The sequence below is a fragment of the Pteronotus mesoamericanus genome, unplaced genomic scaffold (genome assembly GCF_021234165.1).
Source record: "Pteronotus mesoamericanus isolate MK-2021 breed Mesoamerican mustached bat unplaced genomic scaffold, CSHL_Meso_final scaffold_85, whole genome shotgun sequence".
In the NCBI taxonomy this organism is placed as follows: Eukaryota; Metazoa; Chordata; class Mammalia; order Chiroptera; family Mormoopidae; genus Pteronotus; species Pteronotus mesoamericanus.
In genome coordinates this window covers 58,822,067-58,847,119 of record NW_026555329.1, presented here as the reverse complement: position 1 = coordinate 58,847,119, position 25,053 = coordinate 58,822,067, and the positions used below count along the sequence as shown (strand labels likewise).

The 25,053-nt window shown below is 35.5% G+C and overlaps 1 protein-coding gene across 3 annotated transcripts in view; it reads right to left on the bottom strand.

The window, feature by feature from the left end:
* Positions 1 to 8,612: 8,612 nt before the first annotated feature.
* The window catches only part of CPED1 (cadherin like and PC-esterase domain containing 1), a 289,378-nt gene continuing 272,937 nt past the window's right edge, over positions 8,613 to 25,053 (bottom strand). For all 3 annotated transcript variants that reach the window (XM_054564025.1, XM_054564028.1, XM_054564026.1), the window contains one exon: positions 8,613 to 10,788. In XM_054564025.1, the coding sequence (XP_054420000.1) occupies positions 10,576 to 10,788 (213 nt within the window). In that variant the 3' untranslated portion in view covers positions 8,613 to 10,575. The remainder of the gene's footprint in view (positions 10,789 to 25,053) is intronic.

The window sequence follows — 25,053 nt, the reverse complement described above, 5'->3', positions numbered from 1 at the left end:
TCCCAAGGGAAGCATCTGCCAGACACCTCCCCAGCACAGCCCTCCCTGCTCTGCTTGGCAGAGGCCTCCAACCACATTCCCCACGTGTCCAGACGAGCACCTGGCTAAGGCATCCAGAGATAGAGAACCTGTTATTCAAAAGATTTTACATACTGCTATAAATAAAAAATGAGTGTTTTAAAGAAATGAATATAATGGTTATAAAATTATTTGGCAATTCTCTATTATTTATTTCATTTTGTAGGTGTGTGTATGCACACACATAGATATTTACACATAAATGTTTGTATGCCTATTTATTCAGTATGAGTTTTTGTTTAAAATAGTCCAGAATTCCTGTTTTGGAGTTCCATATTTGACAATGCTCTCCCAAGACGCAAACCAGGGAAGGCTTGGTTTTGTCCCCATAGTTTTTGGCTCGTGTGTCTGCAGAGGCAGCATAACAAGTCGGTGCTCAGTGGTGAGGAGAAGGCATTTATTTTCACTGTTTTGATAACAGTTTACTGAAGATGAAGCCCAGGGAGACTTCCATTGGAAGAGAAATCGGTGTCCAGAAACTCAGTGCTTCAAAGATTGTGATGATCCCAGGAAACAGAAAAACATCACTTAAGCCAATCATTCATTTGAGACTATCTGTTCCTCTGGGAAATAGGAAACTGAGATCCAATGTCTTTCTCAGTCTCACTTCAGAATCCATAAATAATTAATGGAAGATATCAATTTATTTCTAGGAAAGGTGGTCAAGAGAGAGTTCCACATATTTACCAATACCATGGACCTCCATGGGTACTCCAGCCTATGGAAACAAATCCATCTTATGGAAATGACTCCTGTTAGTGGCAGGAGTAACTTTGTACACAGCATTGATCCACACCCTTTTAAAAACATGCCACTAATTTTGCATAAGTAATGTGAACATTGAAATGGGGACTTTTTAGAGACAAGTATGAACAGAGACCAGCTTTTCCATAGAGGTTATGCACATGTGGTAGAAACTGATGCATGCAGATCTATGCCACTCAATGACTGAACTCATATTAGGTTACAAAGGTATTGTTTCAGTTTCCCCCTGTACTATTCTTAATTCAGACCAAATTTTATTTTATAAGTAGAAGTAGCTGGACACAATTTCATGCCCTGCCAATGACATAGGCACCAATTTTTAACAAAATGCTTATAAACTTTTTTTATGATACTGTAAAACTGGAGAGCTCATGCCCATTAAAACACAAGCTTCATGTTACATGTAATTAAGGCAAGGAGGAGAACATAAAAATGTAAGGTTTAAAATGTATCTTGTATTACATATTAAATGCACACAGAAAATACTGCATAAGTTCCATTTCAAAAGCCAAGGTGAAGACAAGGTGGAAAGGTCACCATAGGTAAATGATTCTATGTGTGAAAAAACTGAGATGGAAGATTTGCTATTTTACATTCTCCAAAGGATATACTATTATTGATATATTGATGGTTAGAGGTCATTTTCTCTTTTTTCCTAATTATAAGTAAGAAGGTATCGTTAAAGGCACATTTCAGCTGCTATTTAGTTAATCTAGGTTATAATTTCTGGTCCAATAAAGTTTGAAAATTACTATTCATTTTGTTTAAGAATGAGAGCCTCCAAAGTGACTTGCACATTATGAAGAGGTTTGAAGAGATGTCCAAGATCTGTCAAAGGTGGCTAAAAAGGGTGTTCATAATTGTTATCCATCTCAGAACCCAGTGGAGGAGGAGGCTCTCTTCTGGAGTGAAAACCAATGCTGCAGCCCCAGTTTCAACCCTTTTCTGATTGTGATGGGCCTAATGATTAAACTATGGCTCATTTACTTCAGTGTGGGCATTTTGTACCACCCTCTAACTTCCATGTATTTACTGCCAAGGGATGTCAAGAATTCTGAATCCAAGATCTTCAGCTATTAATGTGAGGTCTATTGGAGACCCAGAAACTTCATATTTAAATGAAGATTTGTGGATATATTATTGATTTTATGTTACAACATGTGCTCATTTGATTTTTTTTAAGGTAAAATGTATTTATTGATATTTATATTTTTATAGTCACATGGTTCAACATTCAAGAAGTATAACAGACTCTATAGTGAATATTCTCCTTCTCGCTTCTACACCTAATTCTGCACAATCAGTATTATTGGTTTTACTGTAATCCTCCAGATGTATCTTGCAGGTCTTACAAATCAGTACATAAAAGCCACTTTTTTATTTTTCATTCCTTTATAATCTCCTATTGTGTGAATTTACTATATTTTATCTAATCAGTCTCATATAGATGGACATGTAGGTGGTTTCCAGTATTTCACTCCTACAAACAATCCCATGATGAAGAATTTCATAAAAAGGGTTTTATGAACACATGATTATATCTGTAGTGTAAATTCCTAGAGGTAAAATTGCTATTCAAGGCCATGTGTATTTAAAATTTGTTAAATACAGGGTGAGCAAAAGTAGGTTTACAGTTGTTTGTATGGAAAGATATTCAGCTTATGATTGTTACAGTAGCTTTATTAATTCTGTGTTTTATGCACTCACAACTGTAAACCTAATTTTGCCTACCCCTTGTAGAGTTGGAACTAGACTTCTTTTTTTTAAGGATTTATTTATTTTTAAATTTATAAATCATATTTATTCTATTACAGTTGTCTCAATTTTTTCCCTTTTACCCCCCTCCACCCATCCCACCCCCACCCCCGGCTCCCATAGTCAATTCCCATTCTGTTGTCCATGTCCATGGGTCATTCATACATGTTCTTTGTCTCTTCTCTTCCCCTTCTTTCCACATTGTCCTCTTTCCCCATCCCCTCTGGTCACTTTCGGTCTGCTCCATGTTTCCATGCCTGTGGTTTATTTTGTTCATTAGTTTATTTTGTTGAATAGAGTCCACTTATAGGTGAGATCATATGGTAATTGTCTTTCATCAACTGGCTTATTTCACTTAGCTTAATCTTCTCCACTTCCATCCATGTTGTCGCAAAAGGTAGGAGTTCCATCTCTCTCTCTTTCTTTCTTTCTTAAATGCAGATTGAGTTTATTTATTTTTTTAAATGTCAAAGTTAATTATAAAATATTAAAAAATTTAAAACCATTATAAAGTCTCAGCAATTAAAGCAACATGACACCAGCACAGAAATAATCAAATAGATCAATGAAATATAATGGACATTCTAGAGACAAACATATATATCTGATTAATATATGTATGATTAAGTGGATATTTCAAATCAATGGGTAAAATAAGGCTTATTCAACAAATAAGGTGCATGACCACTATTACTTGAAATAAAACAAATAAAGAGCCCTATTTCACACACTATACAAGAAATATTCAGGTGAGTTAAAAATCAATATGTTGAATCTAAGGAGTTTTAGAAGAAAATAGAATTAATATTTTTCATGACCTGAAATAAAATATTCAACCCCAGAAGATATAAAGTAAATATTGACATATGACTATATTAAACATTTAACTTCTATATGTATAGAGTAATATACATATAAAAAAGTTAAAGGGCAAGAAATAGAATAGAAAAGTATTTGTAACACATCTAAAACATGGTTAATAAGTTTTTTGTTTTTTGGGGGATTTTTAGGGAAAAAAGTTCTACAAACCTTTAACCAATAAATGGATAAAGAATACCAAAAAGACATTTAAAGATTTTTTAAAAAAAAATAATAGAAATAGGCAAGAAATATACTAAAACAGATTTAGTTTCAGCAAATAGTAAAGGAACAATTAATATAACATCATTGTCACAATCAGATTAATAAATATTAAAAATATTCATTATTACTATCAATAATGAATAAAAATATTCATTACTATCAATAATGAATAAAAATATTCATTATTACTATTAATATCAGTACTGGCAATATCAAGTATTGGCAACTGTGAAAGGAACTGGGTATTCCTAGAAACTTTTTCTTCATCTTAAAGCAGTCCCTTTAACATATCTTGCAGTGCTGGTTTGGTGGAGGTGTATTCTTTTAGCCTTCTTTTGTCTGGGAGACTCCTTATTTTGCCTTCCATTTTAATTGAGAGCTTTACTGGGTAGAGCAGTCTTGGTTGCAGGTCTTTGCTTTTCATGACTTGGAATATTTCTTACCATTCCCTCCTGGCTTGTAATGTTTCTGTTGAGAAGTCAGATGCTAGCCGTATCAGGGCTCCCTTATATGTTACTACCTCTTTCTCTCTTGCTTGCTTTAGGATTCTCTTTTTGTCTTTGATATTTGCCATTTTAACGATGATGTGTCTTGGAGTGGGCCTCATTGGGTTCCTCTTGAATAGGACCCTCTGTGCTTCCTGGACTTGTGTGACTTTTTCTCTCCTCCAATTAGGGAAGTTTTCCATCCTTACTTTTTCAAACAGGTTCTCTATCACTTCCTCATCCTCTTCCTCTGGTATCCCTATTATACAGACATTATTATGTTTCAGGTTATCCTGCATTTCCCTCAATGCCTCTTCATTCTTTTGGAGTCTTTTTTCATTTTCTTGCTCTTTCTGGGAGCTTTTTTCTACCTTGTCCTCCAGCTTGCTGATTTGGTCCTCAGCTTCATCTAGCCTGCTTTTGATTCCTCCTACTGTGTTCTTCAATTCAGAAATTGTATTCTTCATTTCCTCTTGTCTCTGATCGATAGTTTCTATGTCCTTTTTCATGCTGATATAGTTCGCAGTAAGTTCCTCATAGTTTCCCTGTAGTTTTTGGTAATTCTCTCTGAGCTCACTGAGCTCATTAAGCTTCCTTAAAACCATTGTTTGGAACTCAATATCTGATAGTTTCCTGACCTCTATTTCATTTAGTTCTCTTTCTGGGGATTCTTCCTTTCCCTTTGAGTAGGGCATATTTCTTTGTCTTCCCATTATTTGTGAGACTCTTCTTTTTTGCTTCTGCTTCTTATTGATCTGTCTTGATTTGCTGACTTTGTGGTGTGAACTTCTATGGTAGGAGACCGCTGTTTTTCCTATATGGATCTGCCTCTGATGATGTCAGATGTTGACCCTGTCTGACCTTTGGCAGTCTGTTCAAGACTTCCAGGAATCTACTGTCTGTGGCTGTCTCCTTCAGCTGTTAATCTAGTCACTCTGCACTCAGCAGGCTGCCTTAGACAGCTCAGGGCAGGGTGGAGTCCCCCTAGGGGTGGGGTTATTAGGTCCTCTCATGCTGCTGCCATATGGTGGAGGAGTCCGCATGAGGATCCTGCTGGCTACTCTCTCTGTTCTCTCCCCAAAGCCTCCATCCCCAGTCTCTCCTCAAGTGTTGCCAGACCTCTCTGCACCCCCTTTAGCCAGGGATCTACTGTCTGTGGCTGCCACTCTGCACTCAGCTGGCAGCTTAGTCTGCACAAGGCAGGATGGAATCCCACCTGAGGGTGGGGCTACTGGGTCCTTTGATGCTGGTGCCGCTCAGGGGGAGTGGTCTCTGCCCGAGCAAGATGGCTGCTGTCGCATGGGGGATGAGTTAGCACCGAGATCCCGCCGGTTTCTCTCTCAGTTCTTTCCCCAAAGCCTCCTTTCCCAGCCTCTCTTCAGGCGTTTCCAGCCTACTCTGCCCTCACATTTGCCAGAGACCAGAGTAAGTGGCTGCAAATAAAAGTTTTGCTTTGGCCCTTTAGAAGGGTCTTTGTGTCTCCAGCTGCCTGTCTCTGGTAGAGAGTAACCTTGCTGCTTTTCGTAGCTGGCTGTTCTCTGTGTACTTTTTGGGCTCTGGTGCTATGGGCTAGAGATCCCCACTTTTGGTTTAGATCCTGCTTTTCTCAGGGGGATCCAACTGGCTATTTCAATATCCTTCTGGTGCTGCCTTCTATGGGCACCCTGCCCACCTTCTCAAGTCTGTACTGCACCCCTTACCAGTTAGATTGTGCTAAAGCTGATTCTTTTGTCTCCAAGGTTACAAGGCTCCTCTCTCACTATTGCTCTGTTGTTTGTTCCAGGTGATTTCTCCACATTTTAGTTGTAATTCCAGCTTGGTCCTGGGAGGAGGTCAGTGTGACTCCCACTCACTCCTCCTCCATCTTGATTCTCTCTTGTTTAATTTTAATGCTCTTAAATTTTCTTTCTGTTATTCAGGTTGTTGATTCAATTTTTAAAAATCATATAATTATAAACCAGATAAAATTATATTATAGCCTGTAAAGAAAATTAAAGTGTTGGCTTTAATGCCATACACTGAGCTTTCAAACTGCAGATTTTGAACTTATTACAGAAAAGAAAAGGAAATACAACTTATTATGGAAAAGAAATGAGAGTACAATGAACAAAATATGTAAATAAGTTCAGAGCATCACCATTAGGCTAAGGCTAACCTTGAAAGTAGCATCAGATTGCTGTATTTCTCACCAGCCATCCATAAAGTAAGAAGTCACTACCTAGTTGAGAATCATGTTACATTTCTGAGACTGTATTACTTCTGAGTTCTAATGTACAAATAATCAATTTTATTTATTTCACTTTTTAGAAATATCAAAGTATTTAAATGAATTTTATATGAATTACTTTTTCATATAATAAAAATAATAATATGTTACACATAAATTTCCTAGGTAAATATTTTGGTTAGATATATTAAATGTCTCCCCATAATAAGCCAGTTAGCACAAATCAAATTCAAAACCTAATCTACCTAAATATGATGACTCTGTAGGAATATAAATCCCTTGTCATAGTGTTTTCTCTAAAAGTGGCTATTTTAATTTTATTCTTATTATTGCTTGAGTTTAAGTAATTATCTTCAATTTTATTGCAAACAGACTTACAAATTGCAAATATTCCTGATACATTTTTAAGTGTTAGTTTTTTGAGAGTATATTGAGTATGTTAAAGGATAGCAAAATGACATTCACTAGAGCCATAAAACAAATTCTTTATATTTCAATGAACATAAAGAAAACAAATGGAGCACCATTTGGGGAGGATCATATACTCTGTATCACTTAGAAAAAGGTGAGTTCTACAGCCCCCTACACTAACTGAATGAATCATAAAAGAAATGTGGAAGGTGATAATAGCAGTTTCTACAGTAGTAAAAACAAGAAGAAAGGTTCTTTGACAGTATGAAAACTTGGAAGCCCTGCCAAACAGAAAAACCTAGTTTGTAGGCACTGAAGGCATCGCCCTGTCTTTAGTGGGTCTTTGGGGTTTCTAACAACTCCTGGTTCATCCTTCTAAGTCAAAGTGACCTATCAAAATCTCTTGGTTTCCAAGAGCAATCAAAATTATTTGAACTTTAAATACGTATTTAAAAAAATACGGTAAGTGTTTGCAGAACAATTATTCCTCAATTCAGCCAAAATGATAGAATCTGCTGTCGTATTATTTTGCATTGGATACATGTTTTTTGAAGTTATCAGTGCATATGAGCTTATTAAAAGTTATGTCTCTTCATTTTAAATGCATTCTCCAAGCCACTAATTTTGATGCCATTTTTTATTTGTTTCTATTTATAAGATGAAAATTCACAGAGAAAATTTTTAGATACTGATGCTTCTTTCCATATTTGCTCAACTTAAGGAGCCCATAAGATAATATTTAATAAGATCCTAAACTCATTATCTATCTATGCTCTTAACCTTATTATTATAGTAGACTCCTTCTTCTCCCTCCCACCACCCCCTAATGCCAAAGTATTACAGCTTTGAAATAAATCTTGTTGGGTTACATGATTTTTGACCAGCTTTTGTATCCTGGAATCCTTTAGTGAGATGGAACTAAGAGGAGAAACTTCAATGCATAACAGTATTATTTTTTTCCCAATAAACATTACTGGAATGATTTCCATTTCAAAAATCAGTGATTTACTTTTCCACTGTTTTCTAAATCGGAATCATTGTTTTGTAGAGATGACTGCTACCTAGGCACAAGGCAACTGTCATGAGGAGGATTAAATAACCCAAGTGTAAGCTCAACCAGCAGGCAATAGTGAGCCCTTCTTTTTCCTCTGTCCCTCCAGGATCTTATTGGTCTTCTTGGATGGCTGGCAGGAACACATCGTGCCATTGAACACATACACACATATGCACACAATGTTAACAATGATGCTTGGAAATACTTATGCAGTTATTCTTGACTTTTAATATTATTAATGTTTTCTTTAGTTTAGCTTAGTTTAGATTGGATACTAATCAGTTTTTACCAAAAATACTTCCTTTAACTTTTATATCTAAAAATATGTTAAAATGCCTACTCCTATTTTTTACACTCAAATTATTAACTTGCTAAGCACATACAAACACACACATATTTCCCCAAGGTAAAATACGTTGTAATTTTGTTTTGTTTTCAATTAAGGAATAACTAAAATGATTCCTAGCATTTCAATGCTTTATCGTAACAAAAGAAAAAGCTCATTACAACACTATGTTCAAAAGCTTTGGTCATTGTTCAGCAGCGAGTTCATCTGATGAAAATTTATAAAATATCAGGGTTGGAGTGTAGTTATCTTACCAAACCGCACTCCAATCATTGAATCTGCATGCTAATATCTGTACCAAGTAGTCATCATTTGTATGGTTATACACCTACAGTGAAAAAGAAAATAAAAGATACTCTGAACACAGAGTATTACTAAGAGGACATTTATTAATAACATCATTACAGTTGTGTCTAAAATCCATTATTATTTCAATGATGAAGAGGTAAATACCAGACAAATCTCAGGCAGAGAGTTATTACAATTAGGTTGACAATAAATTGAAAGAAACATCCATTGACTATAACCCTGTTACAGAGAATCTAATATATTAAAACTCAATGGAGAGGCTGCATGAATTGGCAACATCTTAGTTTATTGAAAAAAAAAGACTGAAAACCTAAAAATGGTGCTTACATATAGCTGCAGATATGAAAAAGAACTCATTTTAAAAGTGAATTCTATACCATTCTTTTAAAAAATCTATCATCTATCAAATGCATATATGTATTGCTTATATCAGTGATATTTGTGCTTAAATATAATTTAAGACAGTTATATATAAATCCATGTTATTTTCATATAAAAATATATATAAAAATAGAGTATTTAAAGTAGGTGGATATTCATACTAAGGAACTGATTGATCAAAATAATTTTATTTTTATAAGGTTATAAAGTTGAGGTATCTGTACATTTGGTAATTTCAGCCATGTGTTGAATTAATCCTCCCAGCTCTTTTTTTTTCCCCAAAAGGAAAATAATCCTTTAAAAACCATTGTAACGGTGAGATGTTATCTCACAATGAAGCATTTGTAAAATAAAGAAATTTACTATTTCAAAATTAGAATATAGAAGAAATAGTTCTCAATACTAGACTTAGATGTTTTATATGTATGTCATAGTTTTAATAAAAGCAATTTATGCCTACCCTAAATTTGGATTAGATACAATTTTTCAGAAAAATAGAAATATAGTTACTAGTAACATAGGAGTATTTGTGGATGTATACAAATGCTTTATGGAAATAAATGCCTATGCACTTCAGAATGCCTAATGCTTTGCAAAACATTTACATAAAACATAATTGTAATCTTACATTATATAGGGCTCTAATGGCAGCCAAATCTTTCTTAAACAATATAATCAATTAAACAAACAAAGTAATGCATGAGGAACTACATTTTGTTTCACACTTTAGAATTACATATTTAATCAACTCAGACTGCAGTTACCCATCCAACTTCAGGGACAGGATAGGAGGGAATGTTAATGAAAATTGCAAACAGTGCAAAGTTAAATATACTGGTGTTTTAACTGTAAATTATTACATTTCTTATATATTTCATAGAACCTATTTGAATTCCCTTGTGGAGCATTCGCATTCTTTTCCTTTCAGTTATAGAATTTAAAAAGCATAGGTAAAAAGATTTTTTTAATAAGCATTACATTCACAAAGCTGAAACCATCATAAACACCAATGTTTTCTCCTGGTAAACGACACAGGCGCAATCCCTTCTTGCAAGTGGAATGTAGTTACTTTTTTTATTCTTTTCAATATTAATGTAATAATAGAGAAGGTAACACAATGCTCAGAGCATTATCCTTTCTACCACATAATTCAAGTCTCTGTATTTCCCTCTCTATTTTTTAAGGTTTATTTTACTCTCATTTGAGAAAGACAGGGAAGGGAGAAAGAGAGACATTGATGGAGAGAGAGACACGATTGGCTGCCTCCTGCATGTACCCCAGCTGAACCCCTAACCTGGGCATGTGCCCTAACCAGAAATTGAACCAGCAGCCTTTCGGTTACAGGATGATGCTCCACGCTCCAAACAACTGAGCCAGGGCTGTATTTCTCTTGATTATCACAATGCAACACTTAGCCCACAAGGGTTCTTGTTCATATTTTATCTCCATTCTAGCTCTGTCATTCACATAGATAACGAACTGATTTTAAGTGCACATCTTGACTTTATAAAGCTGTAAGAAAAACGTGTTACTACTTTTTTCAGCTATGTGTGCATTGGTGTGTGTGCATGGGTGCTTGTGGGGAATCTAAAATACATGCGATGCACAGATTTTGGTTCTTAGGCGATGATCCAAGTGAGTGGTTGTCTTCAAGTCCAAATTCAGTCCTCCTCCAGGGAGTCTACACAATTCCTTTACTCACACACATCCTGCTGAGTAGGATTTCAGAGCAAACCTGATTAATTGGACCTCTGACATGATATGGCGATTGAGCATTTATTACAGAGTCTTGCTGTAGTTTGCTTTGATTGTCAAAATATCTTCCCACAGTATGATTTCTTGATTGTTTTATTTTAATAAAGTGATTTTCTTTGGATAACTTTGATTTAACTACCTGCAAATCAAAAGCAAAAAAAAAAGATAATAATAATGAGGCAGCATCAAGGACATTTGAGCTATGCATAGAGCATTGTAACTAATTCACAAACTTGAGCATCATTTCTATCACACAGATGTTGCTCAAAGGGTATTTATAATGACCAAGAAAGGGAGTATCTTAATTTTTAGAAAGACCTTTAAGATTGAAGTTAGAATTTCCACTATTTTTCTTACCTCAGGGCAGCTGTACCCAATGTAACTAAGGAATAGTCTCAGGTGTTTTCTCTACCACTCTGCTGTGTGTGTATGTGTGTACATTCAGGCCAGATGCTATCACATGTAGAGGATGTGAACATGCCTTTTTTGAATCACTGATTCAAACATGAATCTGTGTACTCTAAATCTGTCATGGCACCCTTTTAGAAAATGACAATTAAAACTATTTTAGAGTAAAATTATTTTTCCATTGCACAGTCATAAGGTGACAATTTTACAGCTAGTGGTTTCATTTCTCTGGGCACCTAGCAAGTGATGCAACTGAAGGAACAGCCTATGCCTTATTAAGCTAGTAACTCTATACTTGTTTGTATATGTACAGATGTAGTTTTATTTTAAATTTTTGAATAAGCATTGTAACAAACATTTATAAAAAGCACAAAAGGTTATAAAATAAAAATTTTCCTTCCCATTTCTTCCCCTACCTCCAGTCACTCAGTTCCCTCCCCAGAGGAAACATACAATTATATTAATAGTTTCTTTGTGATTCTAATTACAGACATTTTATGACTAGTGACACATACATAGAAAGAGGTTCATATTTACTGTTTATTTGTACACTTTATAAAAAGGTACTCGGGGGGGAGGGGGCAGGGGAAAGTGGTTGGGGGAAGGCAGAGACAAATGTATTTGGAAAAATAAATTAATTAACTAAAAAAAAGAAAACAAAGAAAAGGTACTCTGGTGGAATCCAATAGTTTTCAGCTTTGACCATTGGGTTAATATAATCATTGTGTTATTAGCAACAATGATTAGAAAGAATTAGATGGGAACCAAGACAGAGATTGGAGGGAGGGCTGGGAAATAGGGAGGAGACAAAATACTGTCAAAGCTGTTTTACCCAAATAAATAACAAATCATGAATTCTACCATATTAATGCAATTGTAAGACATTAATTTTGGTCAATATGGACATGTAAATAAGTTATTGATGACTAATGAAGACTACGCTATTTAATATGGATTTTTAAATTATTTTTGAGTGTTTTATAATGATACAGATACATATTTTTTGATCTCATGTAAGAGAATCCAATAAAACAGTTCTAAAATATATATTTAAAAAATAATAACTATTTTGAAGATAACTATTTTTAGCTATGTTGCAAGTGAGCATGAACATTTTTAGAAGATCCTATAATGATCTATACAGAAATGTTAATAGTAGTAATTTTGGGGTAGAAAAATTATAGGTGCTTTAAAGGGTTTAAGAGAAAAAGCTCATAGACACAGACAACAATTTGGTGATTGTCAGAGGGAAAGGAGAGGGGAGGTAGAAGAGGGTACAGGGGAGATAAATGGTGATGGAAGGAGACTGGACTTGGAGGGGTGAACACACGACACCATTACAGATGATGTGTTGTGGAATTGTACACCTAAAACCTGTATAATTAACCAATGTCACCCCAATAATTTCAATAAAAATAGAATGTATTCTTTGTAACTTTTGGTCTTGACTTTTTAAACTTAATATAATAAATGTACATTACTTCATAATCATAAAAATGTTGAAGCTATTCTCATTTTGAATAAAAAATGTAACAGTAATGCATTTCAAAACCAATTATACTCCGCTAAGCCCAAAGAAATGAATTGTTTTCCTGTAGCTATGGGAGGTTTGGCTTTTCATGATCAGTCCCTTGGAGGCAGGGATTGTTAAGAAGTCCAGTGAAATCAGCGGTTTGTGGTAAGGAATCCCTACGGATCGTAATTTAGAGCTCAGTTTGCAGTTAACCACTGATTAATATTCCAGGTCCCAAGGTTGTAAGTTTCTGTTATGTGCAGCTCTTCCTACCTCTGTTTGGTTATACTATAACTTTAAATATGATAGGCTGGGAGGTGCACCGATGTTTTCCTAAAGTTTTGTCCATTTGGGGAGAAGTGTGTACTCAGTGATAGCAAGATTAGTAAACATTTTAAAAGTTTATTTAAGGAAACACTTAAACATAAATATTACATTCAACCCTGAAAAAATATTTTTACAGTGTTCTGAAGCCAAAATAAGTTTAATTGTGTTTATAAAATTTTATCTCACATCCTGGCTTTTGCAATTGCCTGATGATCTGCATGCTAATTACATGTGAAATAAAAAAATAAAATACGTCCATCCTGATGCAAAAGGTTATAGTACTTTAAACATTATTTGAATGTTTTGTGTGATTTCAGAGCTGCATTTAATATGGCATTGCACATGTTGGATAATGCTAGTGTAGATGCATGGAACAACCTTGAATGTGACCATAAAAGAGACACACAAAATGCATATTTCCAGTGTATTTGCTGAAGTAGATGCTTTCACTCAGGAGTAGTGTCAGTATTTTGCTATATCACAGGGGAAAGTTTGATCATGTATTTCTCTTTCTAAATCACTAAGGTGATATCTGAGAATGAAAGATGGGATCGGGGGTGGCCCTTAGCTGCTGAGGGCCAGCCTCATGCCACCTGCCTGTCAGTGCTCCCTTCATGCTTTTCCCGATGGACTCCCCCATGCCTATGCCAGGCATTGGCACAACATCACTTAATGTGGTTGATTTCCTTTCAACACCATTTTTCAGGACATAATAAAAGATGATAAGTTACCTAATTCTTTTGATAACCCAGTATCAACGTGGTACTGAATACTGAAAGCTGACAGATCTACAGAAAAGGAATTATTTCCATTTTTATTTGTCAAAATATAGATGTAAAATAATTCTCCCAAATTCTATTGTAAATTGAATCCAGGAGCTTTTTAAAAAATCCAGCAGCATTCTACACTATGCCACTAGTACATACAATTTATTTCAGGAATGCAATTTTCAATATTATAAAATGTTTTGTTATAGGAAGTTACCAAAGAATCATTTGTAGCTATGCTATCATTTACTTGAACACCCAAAAGAATCTACTGAAAAATAATGAGATGCTAGAAAGGTAATACTTAAAAGTGATATCTTTTCTATATTTTATGGATAATTCATAAGAAATATATAACAGAAAATATCCCATTACATTACTGAAAGAACTTCATTAAGTTCAACAGTAATGCAGATGAAGAATAAATCAAAAGTTTAATGAGACATAAAAGAAAACATAAGCAAATAGAAAGACAAACCCTTCCAAATTAATTAAAGTGCTACTACTATGATAATCACAGCAAGATTTGGGAAGAACTTAATAAAGAAATTCTAAAGTACATCTTTAAGAGTAAATGTAAAAAATAACCAAGACCATCTGTGAAAGAAAAAAAGTAGTAATGAGGGAGATTTTTAATACCAGACATTTATTCATCAATATGAATGGAATCTACCATCAGCAAACATTGACTCAATTTGTTAGTTGTATAAGCCAAGTATAAGCAGACCTTAATACTGAAAGAGAAAGAATAGGGATGTTCATGCTGAAGATTAAACACATTTAATGAATTGCTACTGGTCCCTAAAATGTTTATGAAGACATACGATAGTTTTAAATAAAGCCCAATGTAATATAAATCCAGTGACCATAAATGTTGGCAGCATAATAGTTTTAATTACATGGGATTAAAATCAAGAGTGTATGTTTAAAATAGAGCTATGCACCAAACGCTAGCAGAGTCTGCAATGGAGAAGGGGGTGAGATTGGAGGGTATATATAGTATAAAGGCAGGGTTTGGGGTTTTTTTTATTGTATGTACTAATTTTTAAATGTTTAGAGTTAATAATTCATGTAATCCTTTTATAACAGAGGAACAGTAGCAGAGAAGTCAAATAATGCCATGTCTTATAGTTAAAAGTTAATGATATCTTCTCCATGTATTATCCACTTTTTAATCTCCAGAGGTCTCTGCGTTGAAAAACACATGGAGTAATTCAGATATGGTCCCTACCCTCAAGGGGACTATATAAAGACACATGTCTAAGATACTTGAAGTAAGAACAAGAATGAAATGACTTCAAAGACATTGTCTGAGACTAGCTCCCAAGGTCAGGCACCATGTTGTTTCCATGTAATGAATAGTTCCTTAGTACTTTAAAAAGTCTTAGTGCTAATTTATGATAGGCATGATAATCTGCTCACAAGCTAAGATTTCTTTGAACTTATTTGTAAAATTCAGTACCCAGCATTGGTGTCACACCATTATATTTAAGTTTCAAAATATTACCTTATCTTACCTCTCTTTAAGGGTTCTAAAGTCAAAGAAAAGTGGTAAGCTATAATTTTAAGGCTTAGAAATGTTATACAAGTGAAAAATGTTTGATACCTGTACAATAAAAGAGCTTCTTGTTTCTTTCCTTTGATCTCGTGTGTGGAAATGTGCCCATCTGGGTCCTTCCCAAAATGACAGGACCATTTGGGATTATTAAAATTTAAGTAAAGTGTCAATTGGAACGTGGCTTTGAAGGAGAGCTGTTAGCAAGACAAATCTTAGTTTACCACTGGTGCAAAATAATAATAATAATAATAATAAATGAAAATGAGTCATTAGAAAACATCACTGAAAAATTTAGGCCTTGAACCAGACACAAAAGACTCTATATGTTTGTGTACAGTGGTCACCTCATTCAGAGGCAAATCCTAATGGTCTGTCACTTCCAAATGCCTCTCTAAATCTGGGACTTCATATGACTTCACCACTGAGAAAGAGACATGCCTACCTAGAGCAATAGGAACTATTTCATAAGATTAATCATACATGTATATGTGCTTTGGCAAATGTTTATATTATTTCAAATGAGTGTTAAATGACAAGTTTTTTGTCACTTTAGATTAATCAAAAGTAATCCCTTGCCTTTAGGTTTTAGTTGTTATTTTCTTTTTGAATTTGCTCTGTTAAAATATACTTAAAATTAGGAAGAGATAATGAAGGACAATTGTTCTCCAGAAAGTGTGATAAACTGTTAGATCAGCATTGTTTTATAATCACAAGTGTGAGTGTAATAATGCAATTTTTAGCCCTGGCTGGTGTGGCTCAGTGGATTGAGTGCAAGCCTGTGAACCAAAGGGCTGCTGGTTCAACCCCCAGTCCAGAGCACATGCCTGAGTTGTAAGCCAGGTCCCCAGTAGGGAGCACGTAAGAGACAACCACACAATGATGTTTCTCTTCCTCCCTTTCTCCCTCCCTTCCCCTCTCTCTAAAAAGAAATAAATAAAATCTTAAAATCTTTTTCTCACAGCAATGTTCATATTTAGATTGTTTCATGGGGAAATAGACTTTCAAGTGAAGATTACAGGGTTTCAAAACAATGATATATTTTAGTATATTAGGTAAGGAAGCTTAGAAAAGAGTAATTTCAGAGTTGGAATTTTGTTCTGTAAATATGAGATATTACAAGATACATAGATGATCAAATTTTTCTGACTCAGTGTAACAAGAATTGAAATTCTGTGATTTGGCATGTAGAAGTAACTTTTGTATTTCCATAGGCTTCTTATAGGTTAAAAGATCTCCCAGTTTAGGATGGTAGATCTTTCCACATCTCTACATAATTAAGGACTTGAGGACACAGACATTTTAGAAAGCAAACAAAGAGCCACAATTCAACTTGACTCGTTTTGGCCAATGGCTATTACAAGACTTATGAAACAAATGGAAAAATGTCATAAAATACACACCAAAACTAATCTTGCAAGTTTTACTGTTAAAGGAATGTTACTTCAACACTCAAAACTGATTTCACATAAATATTCATCAGAATGAGTGTATTACTATTTCAAGTAATTGCTGTACTGCAATAACTTTGAATTTTCAAAAAGCCAGTACAAACAAAGAAGGCTTGGTGAGTTGGAAAAGTGTCAGGCAGATTAGAAGCAAATACCTTTCCTAAAACTGATCTTGACCTGAATAACACCCAAGAAACTTCTGATGTGTTTCCAGATCCACAGAACAAAATAGGAAACAATTTTCGGTGGTGCAAATGTTCCAAAATCTTTCTAGACCTGATTAGGGGAGATGTTCTGACTACAAGTGTGTTTTTACAGTCATCAGTCACCAGTGGAATCTGAAGAAGATTGAGAGCAATGGCTTCCTAAAGTGGGAAAACACGAGATTGACCAGGCAGAATGTGTTAATGTAGTCTTTCCAGATGAATGTATACAGTTGAAGTCCTTATTTGGTACATTCTGCAGACAGGACATTCAATCCAAGATCCAGTCACAAATTTATGACCAGCTCAAAAAGTAGTCTAAGAATTCACAAAAATGGAATAAAAATAAAGTGACGAACAATAGCTAGAAGCCAATCCTTATAATTCATAGTCCCATTTCAGGAAGTCATGTACTTTTTTAAGATAATAAAAATTTTTTCACTCCCCCCCAAATATTTAATTACGGTCACATGAAATAAGCTATGTTTTGATTGAAAGGAGTCCAACTTCTGAATGGGTCAAAGATGCTGAGGATTAGAGGGCAAGACTAAAGTTTTCTTTAGGAATGAAGTTTTGTGTTTTTTTTTTTCCTTGGTGTTTCCAGATTTGCAATGTGTCAGTCCAAAACTCCAACTCTTCTTATTCTGGCAGCTGAGCCCTTTTAAATCCTGTCTCTAGACAGAGCTCAGTTCCCAGATTTGGGAACAAATTCTGCTCTGAGGTGGGGAGGTGGGGAGGTTGATTATATGGAACTACAGACCAGTAGTTTGCCAATTTAATGTTAAATTGTTGGTTCTATCTTGTATTCCTATGCAGTTCCCCAGACACTAACTCACTTCCCTGTCTTTAATTTTCCTAAGTAGCTGAATATTCATATTGTGTAATTCTTAATACTATTTGAATGACCTTCAATAGTCTGATTGAGCATAATCTTATTTCCTATCCTGCTCTATTTATACATGAATTTTGGGCCTTAGAATCTATTTAGCTCTTAACTCAGAGGTATTTGTTCCCATCTATCTCTCAAACTTAAAATTTTTATTTAAGAATAAGAAACTAAAAACGTAACTTAGAAACAATTTGTGTAGACTCAAGTTTCCAACTGCCGGCTTCAGCAGAGGGACACTACTCTGGCCTTTTTTAAGATCTACAGGGCCCTTCAATGTCTTGTCAGAAGAGCTCTCTAGCCTCCTGTCTTGGGAGGCATGTAACTGTCTGCCAGTCCTCTAGGAGTTTGAGAAGAAGTTTAGAGGTTCCACCTTTCATCTTTCTGATTCCAGCCTCTGGATTAATGTGTTCTTTACTATACCTTTGTTTCTGAATCCAGACTCTCTGCTGTTCAATTTTTAAAGAAATCATATGTATGGATGTAGGTGCTTGACTATAGGGATGGGGTGAGGGACTCAGCGTCCACCAGTTTCGCAAACAGACTTTTAATCATTTTTTTATGACCTGTGCCTTAGCACTGCCTTCCTCAGAGTTTGGATCCTTCAGGTCAGAGCCATTCAGGGGACCTGTGTCCCAACTCTAATTGCTGTTTCTCTCCTCAAGACACTACGTTGCAACTTCTTTTGCAGGATAGGTCAAACTTCCTAAAATGAACTTGGATTTCTTATCTGTTATGAGTTATTTCTTATTCTGTCTTTTTTTTTTTTTTTGGTGGGGGGGTGAATAGCTTTATGCTTTTAAAGCTTTTTAAGTGGAGTTTCAAGTGTAAAAGAAGATAAATGCTTGTGGTCAATCTGTCACTTTTAATCTGCACTTCAGGCATGATTTTAGACCTTACCCTTTATGCTAAGTTTTCTCAAAGTGTGTTTAGTGAGGTGTTAATAGTTATTAAAAAAAGAAAAGTGGTTCTGTGGTCAAAAAAGTTTGGGAAAAATTGGATCGAACTAAGGTCAACAGTCTTTTTGCTGTAGGGCTTTTGGGATCATTTAATATACTAATATTATTTGAGAATGCTTAAAGTGGAGGCATATACAGTATTTCCCAAACCACAGATCCTGTTTTCACCAGGCTAGAACATTAAAACATAGAGTAGGAAATGTATATCACGGCACTTCAAAGTCCATCTTAGCTTGGCTCTTACAGATTGCTATTAAACTCTCAGTTTATTGCAAAGAACATGAAATAGTGATGGGTCAGCATCTCTTTCATGGGGATACTGACATTCCAGCTTCCAGTGTGCAGAAGCTGGGATGCATAGCTACCTCATGGGGTCATAAGACTCATTCAAGATAGAGTTACTGACACTCCCTTTGTCCTCCTCCATTTAATCACCCATCTTAAGAGAGAGATTCTGATATAATTGGTGACACCACCATTCAATACAGGACACTCCCTTTGGAACAGGATTTAATACAAAACTATCAGAAAAGACTGGACTGCCTTATGGTTAATGAATTCATTCTCACTAGGCTCTCATCTCTAATATAATCACCCTGCAAAAAAGACTAGGATTCAATTGCAGATGATGGACTGAGCACTAATTATTTTATACAGAAAGGGGTGTAGGGATAGGTAGTAAAAAACTTCTGTGACTTGTCTAGTTAGAGAACCATTAAAAGATGTTAGATGACAACATTGGATTTGAAGCATAGAAGTATTATCCTGGTGGACATATCAAGGATGAGTTCAAGAAGTTACAAGTGCATGTTCCAGGTTGAAAATATTGCAACGGTCTAGGGAAGAAGAGACCATGTAGCTCACCTTGTTCATTTACCAGCACCCTACCTACTTTTCATCAGTGTCCTTGGCCTGATCCTCTCCCGTGTAATTGGGAGCTTTTTTTCTAACAGTCCTACTCCCTCCTGTATTCTCAATGTTTCCCTTAGTATTGATAATTGCCACAAACTGCCCCTAGACCATTTTCTCTTCTAAATTCAAGGCCTTCTCCTATTTCTTATTTTAAAAGGCTTTACCAGCCCCATTTTCTCACTTTTTATACCTCTTTAGTCTATTGTAGTCTAATTTCTGCCCACAATATTTTACTGAAGCTGCTCTTTTTTAAAAAAGATTTTATTTATTTATTTTTGGAGGGAGGGTAACGCAGGGAGAAAGCTGGGGAGAGAAACATAAATGTGAGGTTGCCTCTCACGTGCCCTCTACTGAGGAATTGGCCTGCAACCCAGGCATGTGCCCTGACGGAACCGAACTGGCAACCTTTTGGTTTGCAGGCTGGCACTCAGTCCACTGAGCCACACCAACCAGGGCCCAAAACTACTCTTAATGTGATCAGAGAGGACCTTCTCAATGCTAAAATCAATGATTATTTAAAAATCCCATCTTGATAGATCTAGCTATTACCCCTATTTCTATCTTTCTTTGCAAACTTTCACGTTTTGGCTTTCCATGGCACCACACTCTACTGGAGTTGTCTCCTAATGGTTTATTGTCTATATTCAAATGCTCCTGTTTCTCCAAACTGCTTAAATGTCAGTATTTCCAAGAGTTCCCTCTTCAACTCTTCTTATTCTCTGGGTGATCTATTTTTATGGTTTAATCTATTACTTATTTTCTGATTACCTCCAGCTTTTTATCTCTAGCCCCACCCTGTCTCTCAAGCTTCAGACTTGTATATCCAACTGCCTGTGAGAGATCTCCACCTGGATGTCCTACAGGCATCTCAAACACAACATGTTCAAAACTGCATTCATCATCTTTTCCCTAAGCCGGCACCTTCTCAGTTATTCTCTGTCTCAATTGCCAGTTGAGCTCTCTAATCCATCACACAAATAGGGAATTATCTTTGATTCTTCCTACTCCCTCATGCCACAGATAAGATCTAGGGCTTGTGTTTGTCTGTTTCTCCCTTATGTTTGCTGTCTCTGTCCTGGTTTGGGTGAGATTGTATCACCTCTCACTTGACTTTTGAAAATCTCTTAACTTCTCTCCCTGATTTAGTCCTCTTTAAATTTCCCTCCTCACTGTTATCAGATTTACCTAATTGAAACAAAGATGTGACCATCTCAATTCTCTCTAAAACCTTCCATTGGTTCTTCACCACCTACAGGAAAAAGTCTAATCTTTTCCCATGATATGACCCTAGCCTACTTTTCCCACTGCCCTTTTATTACTAATGCTCTACAATATGCAGAATTACTTGTGATTCCCTGAGAACATCAGGTTATTTCAAAGCTACTTTGGTTCACACTGTCCCATAGGATTGGAATGGTCTTCCTTTGCCATCAACCTGTTACCTGGGCCTTCTTTCACCATTACCCTATTATCTTGACTAGGGTCTACTCATTCTTTAACAATCAACTTGGAAAGTTTTCAAGGAGAGGTTCACTCAGTGCTCAGATTGGGCTAGGTGCCCCTTCTTGGTGTTTTTACAATATTCTATTTATATCTTGAGCATGGCATTTGACAAATTGTGTTATAATATGGGTTTTTATGCTTGACCTTCAACTATAATATCTCAGGAGAAGAGAGCATGTCTTATTTATTTTTGCATCACTACTATTTAGCTCAAGAACTGAACTCACAAAACAAGTGTGGCATGACTAAGGAAAGGAATAAACAAGGTCGAGATAGTTGGAACAGAGTATAGGAAAAAAACTTTGGAGAACATTTAGGAAGTTAAAAGGACTGGGTAGCCAGCTGGTTGGAGGTTGTGAGGAGGAGGGAGAAAGATGAGGAGGAAGAAAGGATGACGCCAGTTTGCAAATGACAGCACAACAGAGTAAATTTGGGAATACTGGAGAAGAAGAAAATTTAAAGGAAAAATTAATTCTTTCTTTGGGGGCATGATTAGCTGAGATGCTTACAGGAATTGTACAAAATATTCTCCTGGCTCATTTTATAGCAGTTAATACACTGCTTACATAGGCACTCAAAAAATTGATGAAGTAAATTGCCATTACTAATTTATTAAAAATAGCCATGCTGATAGTTAAATTCTGGTATCTGCTATATAAGTTAACACTGTTGGGATCAGTTTTCCTTTTTTCTCTAAAAGTCATTATTTCAGTTTTTTAGATAGATACATTTGGAGGTTTTTTTTCCATTATGTTTATGATAAACTTTTAAGGAGAAAGAGAAAACCTTTAGGCTCATAATACAGAATTAAAATATTTCTAGGCCAGATAAGCTGTTGTCTAATTAAGATTAAATAACGAATATAAAATAAAGATGAAATAATAATGGAAAATCATCTCTGACAAAGAACTGAAAATCTCTTTGCTCCATGGTGCCAGAATCAAAGGAACCTGCTGCTAGTATGCTGGATGGTGATGCCAAAGGAGTGTTTTTTGGTTGTTTTTTTTTTGTGTGTGTGTGTGAGTCAAAAACAGAGATAGCATATAAGATTATATAAGGTTTGTACTACTGATTAGCCCAGTGATTTTCAATTGGAGTGCCACAAGAATTTTTAAAACATATAGTACCCTGAACTCTTCCCTTTGATTATCAAATACAAAAATAATAATGGCCAACACAACAATAGCCATCTGGTGTGAATAAATCACAATTATACCTATTTTTTGTCAGACTAGCAAAAATACATTTTTTGGTGTGCTGCAGAATTTTACTAATTCGTTTATGTGTGTCATGAGGTGAAAAAGGTTGAAAATCCCTGGATTAGACTAATTAATAATCACATAGTAATTATTTGTGGATTTGCCCCTTCTGCAGCTAGGTTTAGGCTGATAGTATTTTTGCATCCTTTCCAGGCTTTTAGCTTGTTGACAGTACATGATTGCCACATAGCTAAAGGCACCACCATCCAAAAAACACTCTTGGGCAAGAGCTACCTGGATCCTATTTGTTGTCCTACATAAACATTGAGAAAACAAAATTCCATCTCTACCCATGAAGAGATACACCTGCTTTTCTAATCAGCAGGGACATTTTAGTCAAAACTGATGCATACCAGTTGGGAAATTGTTTATAAATTTGTGGTGGCAATGTATTCTTTCTTGGTGCCTTGACAGATGAAAGAGGTGCCCCAAGCCCTTTCATTTCACCAGTGCCTACCAGAAACCACTGGAGCAGACTTGTTATGTCTATGATCGAATTTTTACCACAAATGAGTGAGGACACATCAAGATGTTACTGTAATGATTATACCAATCCTTCTCAGGTGTCTGTGAATCTATTGTGGAAATGGTTTAAATGAACACCAGAAAATACAAGGCTCCCAAATCCAAATTCTTAGGGCTGTAATAGAACTGATTTTAATTCTTACAATCACTGTATGACAAGTTCTTTGCCAGCTCATAAGATGAGCACAAAGGGAAAAAAATGGTTATTATTAATGAATTTCTATCTTTTGCATGAGACCACTTATTTACTCTTCCTGGCTTGCTACATTTAACATCAAACCATTCTTTTCATGAAGCTTTAGATTTCCTTCATTGTTTATAATAAACTAACAGTGATTTAAGACTTTGGGTGATGGTTTAGAAAGATTATAAAACATCCGTATTGGCATTAGAAACTTCCTGAAGTACAAGCCGTACAAATTGTTCAAAAGTTAAGTGACAATTATGCCTAAGTGATGAATAACTTTTGAGATTTTGTGATGAAGTCCATTGAGAAAGATGATTTTATCAACTCTGTGTGGTAACTAGAAAGGCAAATGCTCCTAGAAGTATGTTGGCTCATGCATGGAAACTTCAAAATGGAAATCAGTGCTCCAGAATTGACTGAGATAATTTGGAGCATATGTATATAGCCTGCCTTCACAGCACACACTAAAAATAGGGTTTAAGAGCTCTGGCCAGTGTGGCTCAGTTGACAGAAGCATCATCCCATAAACTGAAAGGTTATGGGTTTGATTCCAGGTCAGGACACATGCTTAGGTTGTGGGTTTGGTCCCCAGGCAGGGCAAATGTGAGAGACAACCGATCAGTGTTTCTCTCTCACACTGACATTTCTCTCCCTCTCTTACCCTCTCTCTAAAATCAATCAATAAGCATGTCCTCAGGTGAGGATAAAAAAAAATAGGGTTTAAGAAATAGTCATATGTGATATTTGCCCACAAAAAGTTATAAAATCAAATAAGTGAAATAATTTTACCTGACATGCTTAAGTCATTATTATACAATTAACAGTTTTTCACTATGGATAATTATAAGCCAATTTTCTAGTTCTGGTGGTTCAAAGAGTCTTTTTTTTTTTGTAGTTCTCAAATTCCATGACTATTAGTGTCAACTGGTTGTTGCTGTGGCAGGAGATACGTGTAATGCAATCATGTGGGAAGAGCATCTTCTGTTTTTAATTGGAGCCATGCTGGCAATCATTGGGGGACTTCTTTTTTAGACTTCCAGAGCACTAATGCTGAAAAAGAAAAACAGATACCCTCCCCTCAAATACTAATTGAAGACATGTTATGAAAAAACAAATAAATCTCTCCTAAAAGAGACAAAGAACCCAATTTGTATGTCATCTTTCAAAGTTCCCATTTCCTGTGAGTTTGGCAACTTTTGGCTTGTTTTTGTGGCCAACTCATACTGAGCTGACTCAGCTGCAAATTCATTGTTTCTTCCTCTTCCAGGCTACCTGCTCTTTTGTTTCTAAGTCTTAACTTTTTGCAAATTAGATAGGCATCTGAAAGGTGTTATATTTTCTTGTGGCAGAAATAAGTAGACACACGGTATCCTACAGCTTAAAATCTGTTCTGCAACAACATGGCCAAGCTCCAGGTTCTAGATTGAAACTAAAAATGATTTCTACTGTGGGTGCAGGTGTTCACTGCTCTGCGATACAGCTCCATGTGTCATACAAAAATATAACATGGATCCATTAGTAAAACATATAGAAGAACAAATGCAGTATCAATAACTTTTGGGTATTCATAAAAATCTGAGGAATAGGATCAATTGTGACAGTCACCTTAAGGCTGAAAAATAGGATCAAAAGAAGTGTTTAGCTCACTAGTCAACCCAATAATGGCTGCTTCCTTGCTTACAAAGGAGGCCAAGCAAGGGCAAATGAGTGAATCAATATCTGATAAGATGATCAAATGAGACACTCCTTTGCAGTTTTAGCAAACTTTTGAGACCTAGAGCAAACAACAGTGGCCAAGTAACTTCATATTCGAAAGCAATGTCTAGATAATATATGCAAAACGTTTAAAAGTGTGGAAAGCATCCAGTTTTGCAAACCCTTGTTTCATGAAACAAATTGGAAAGTGAAGGTGAAGTAAGAATTTCTATGTGAGACATTTTATGAATGCT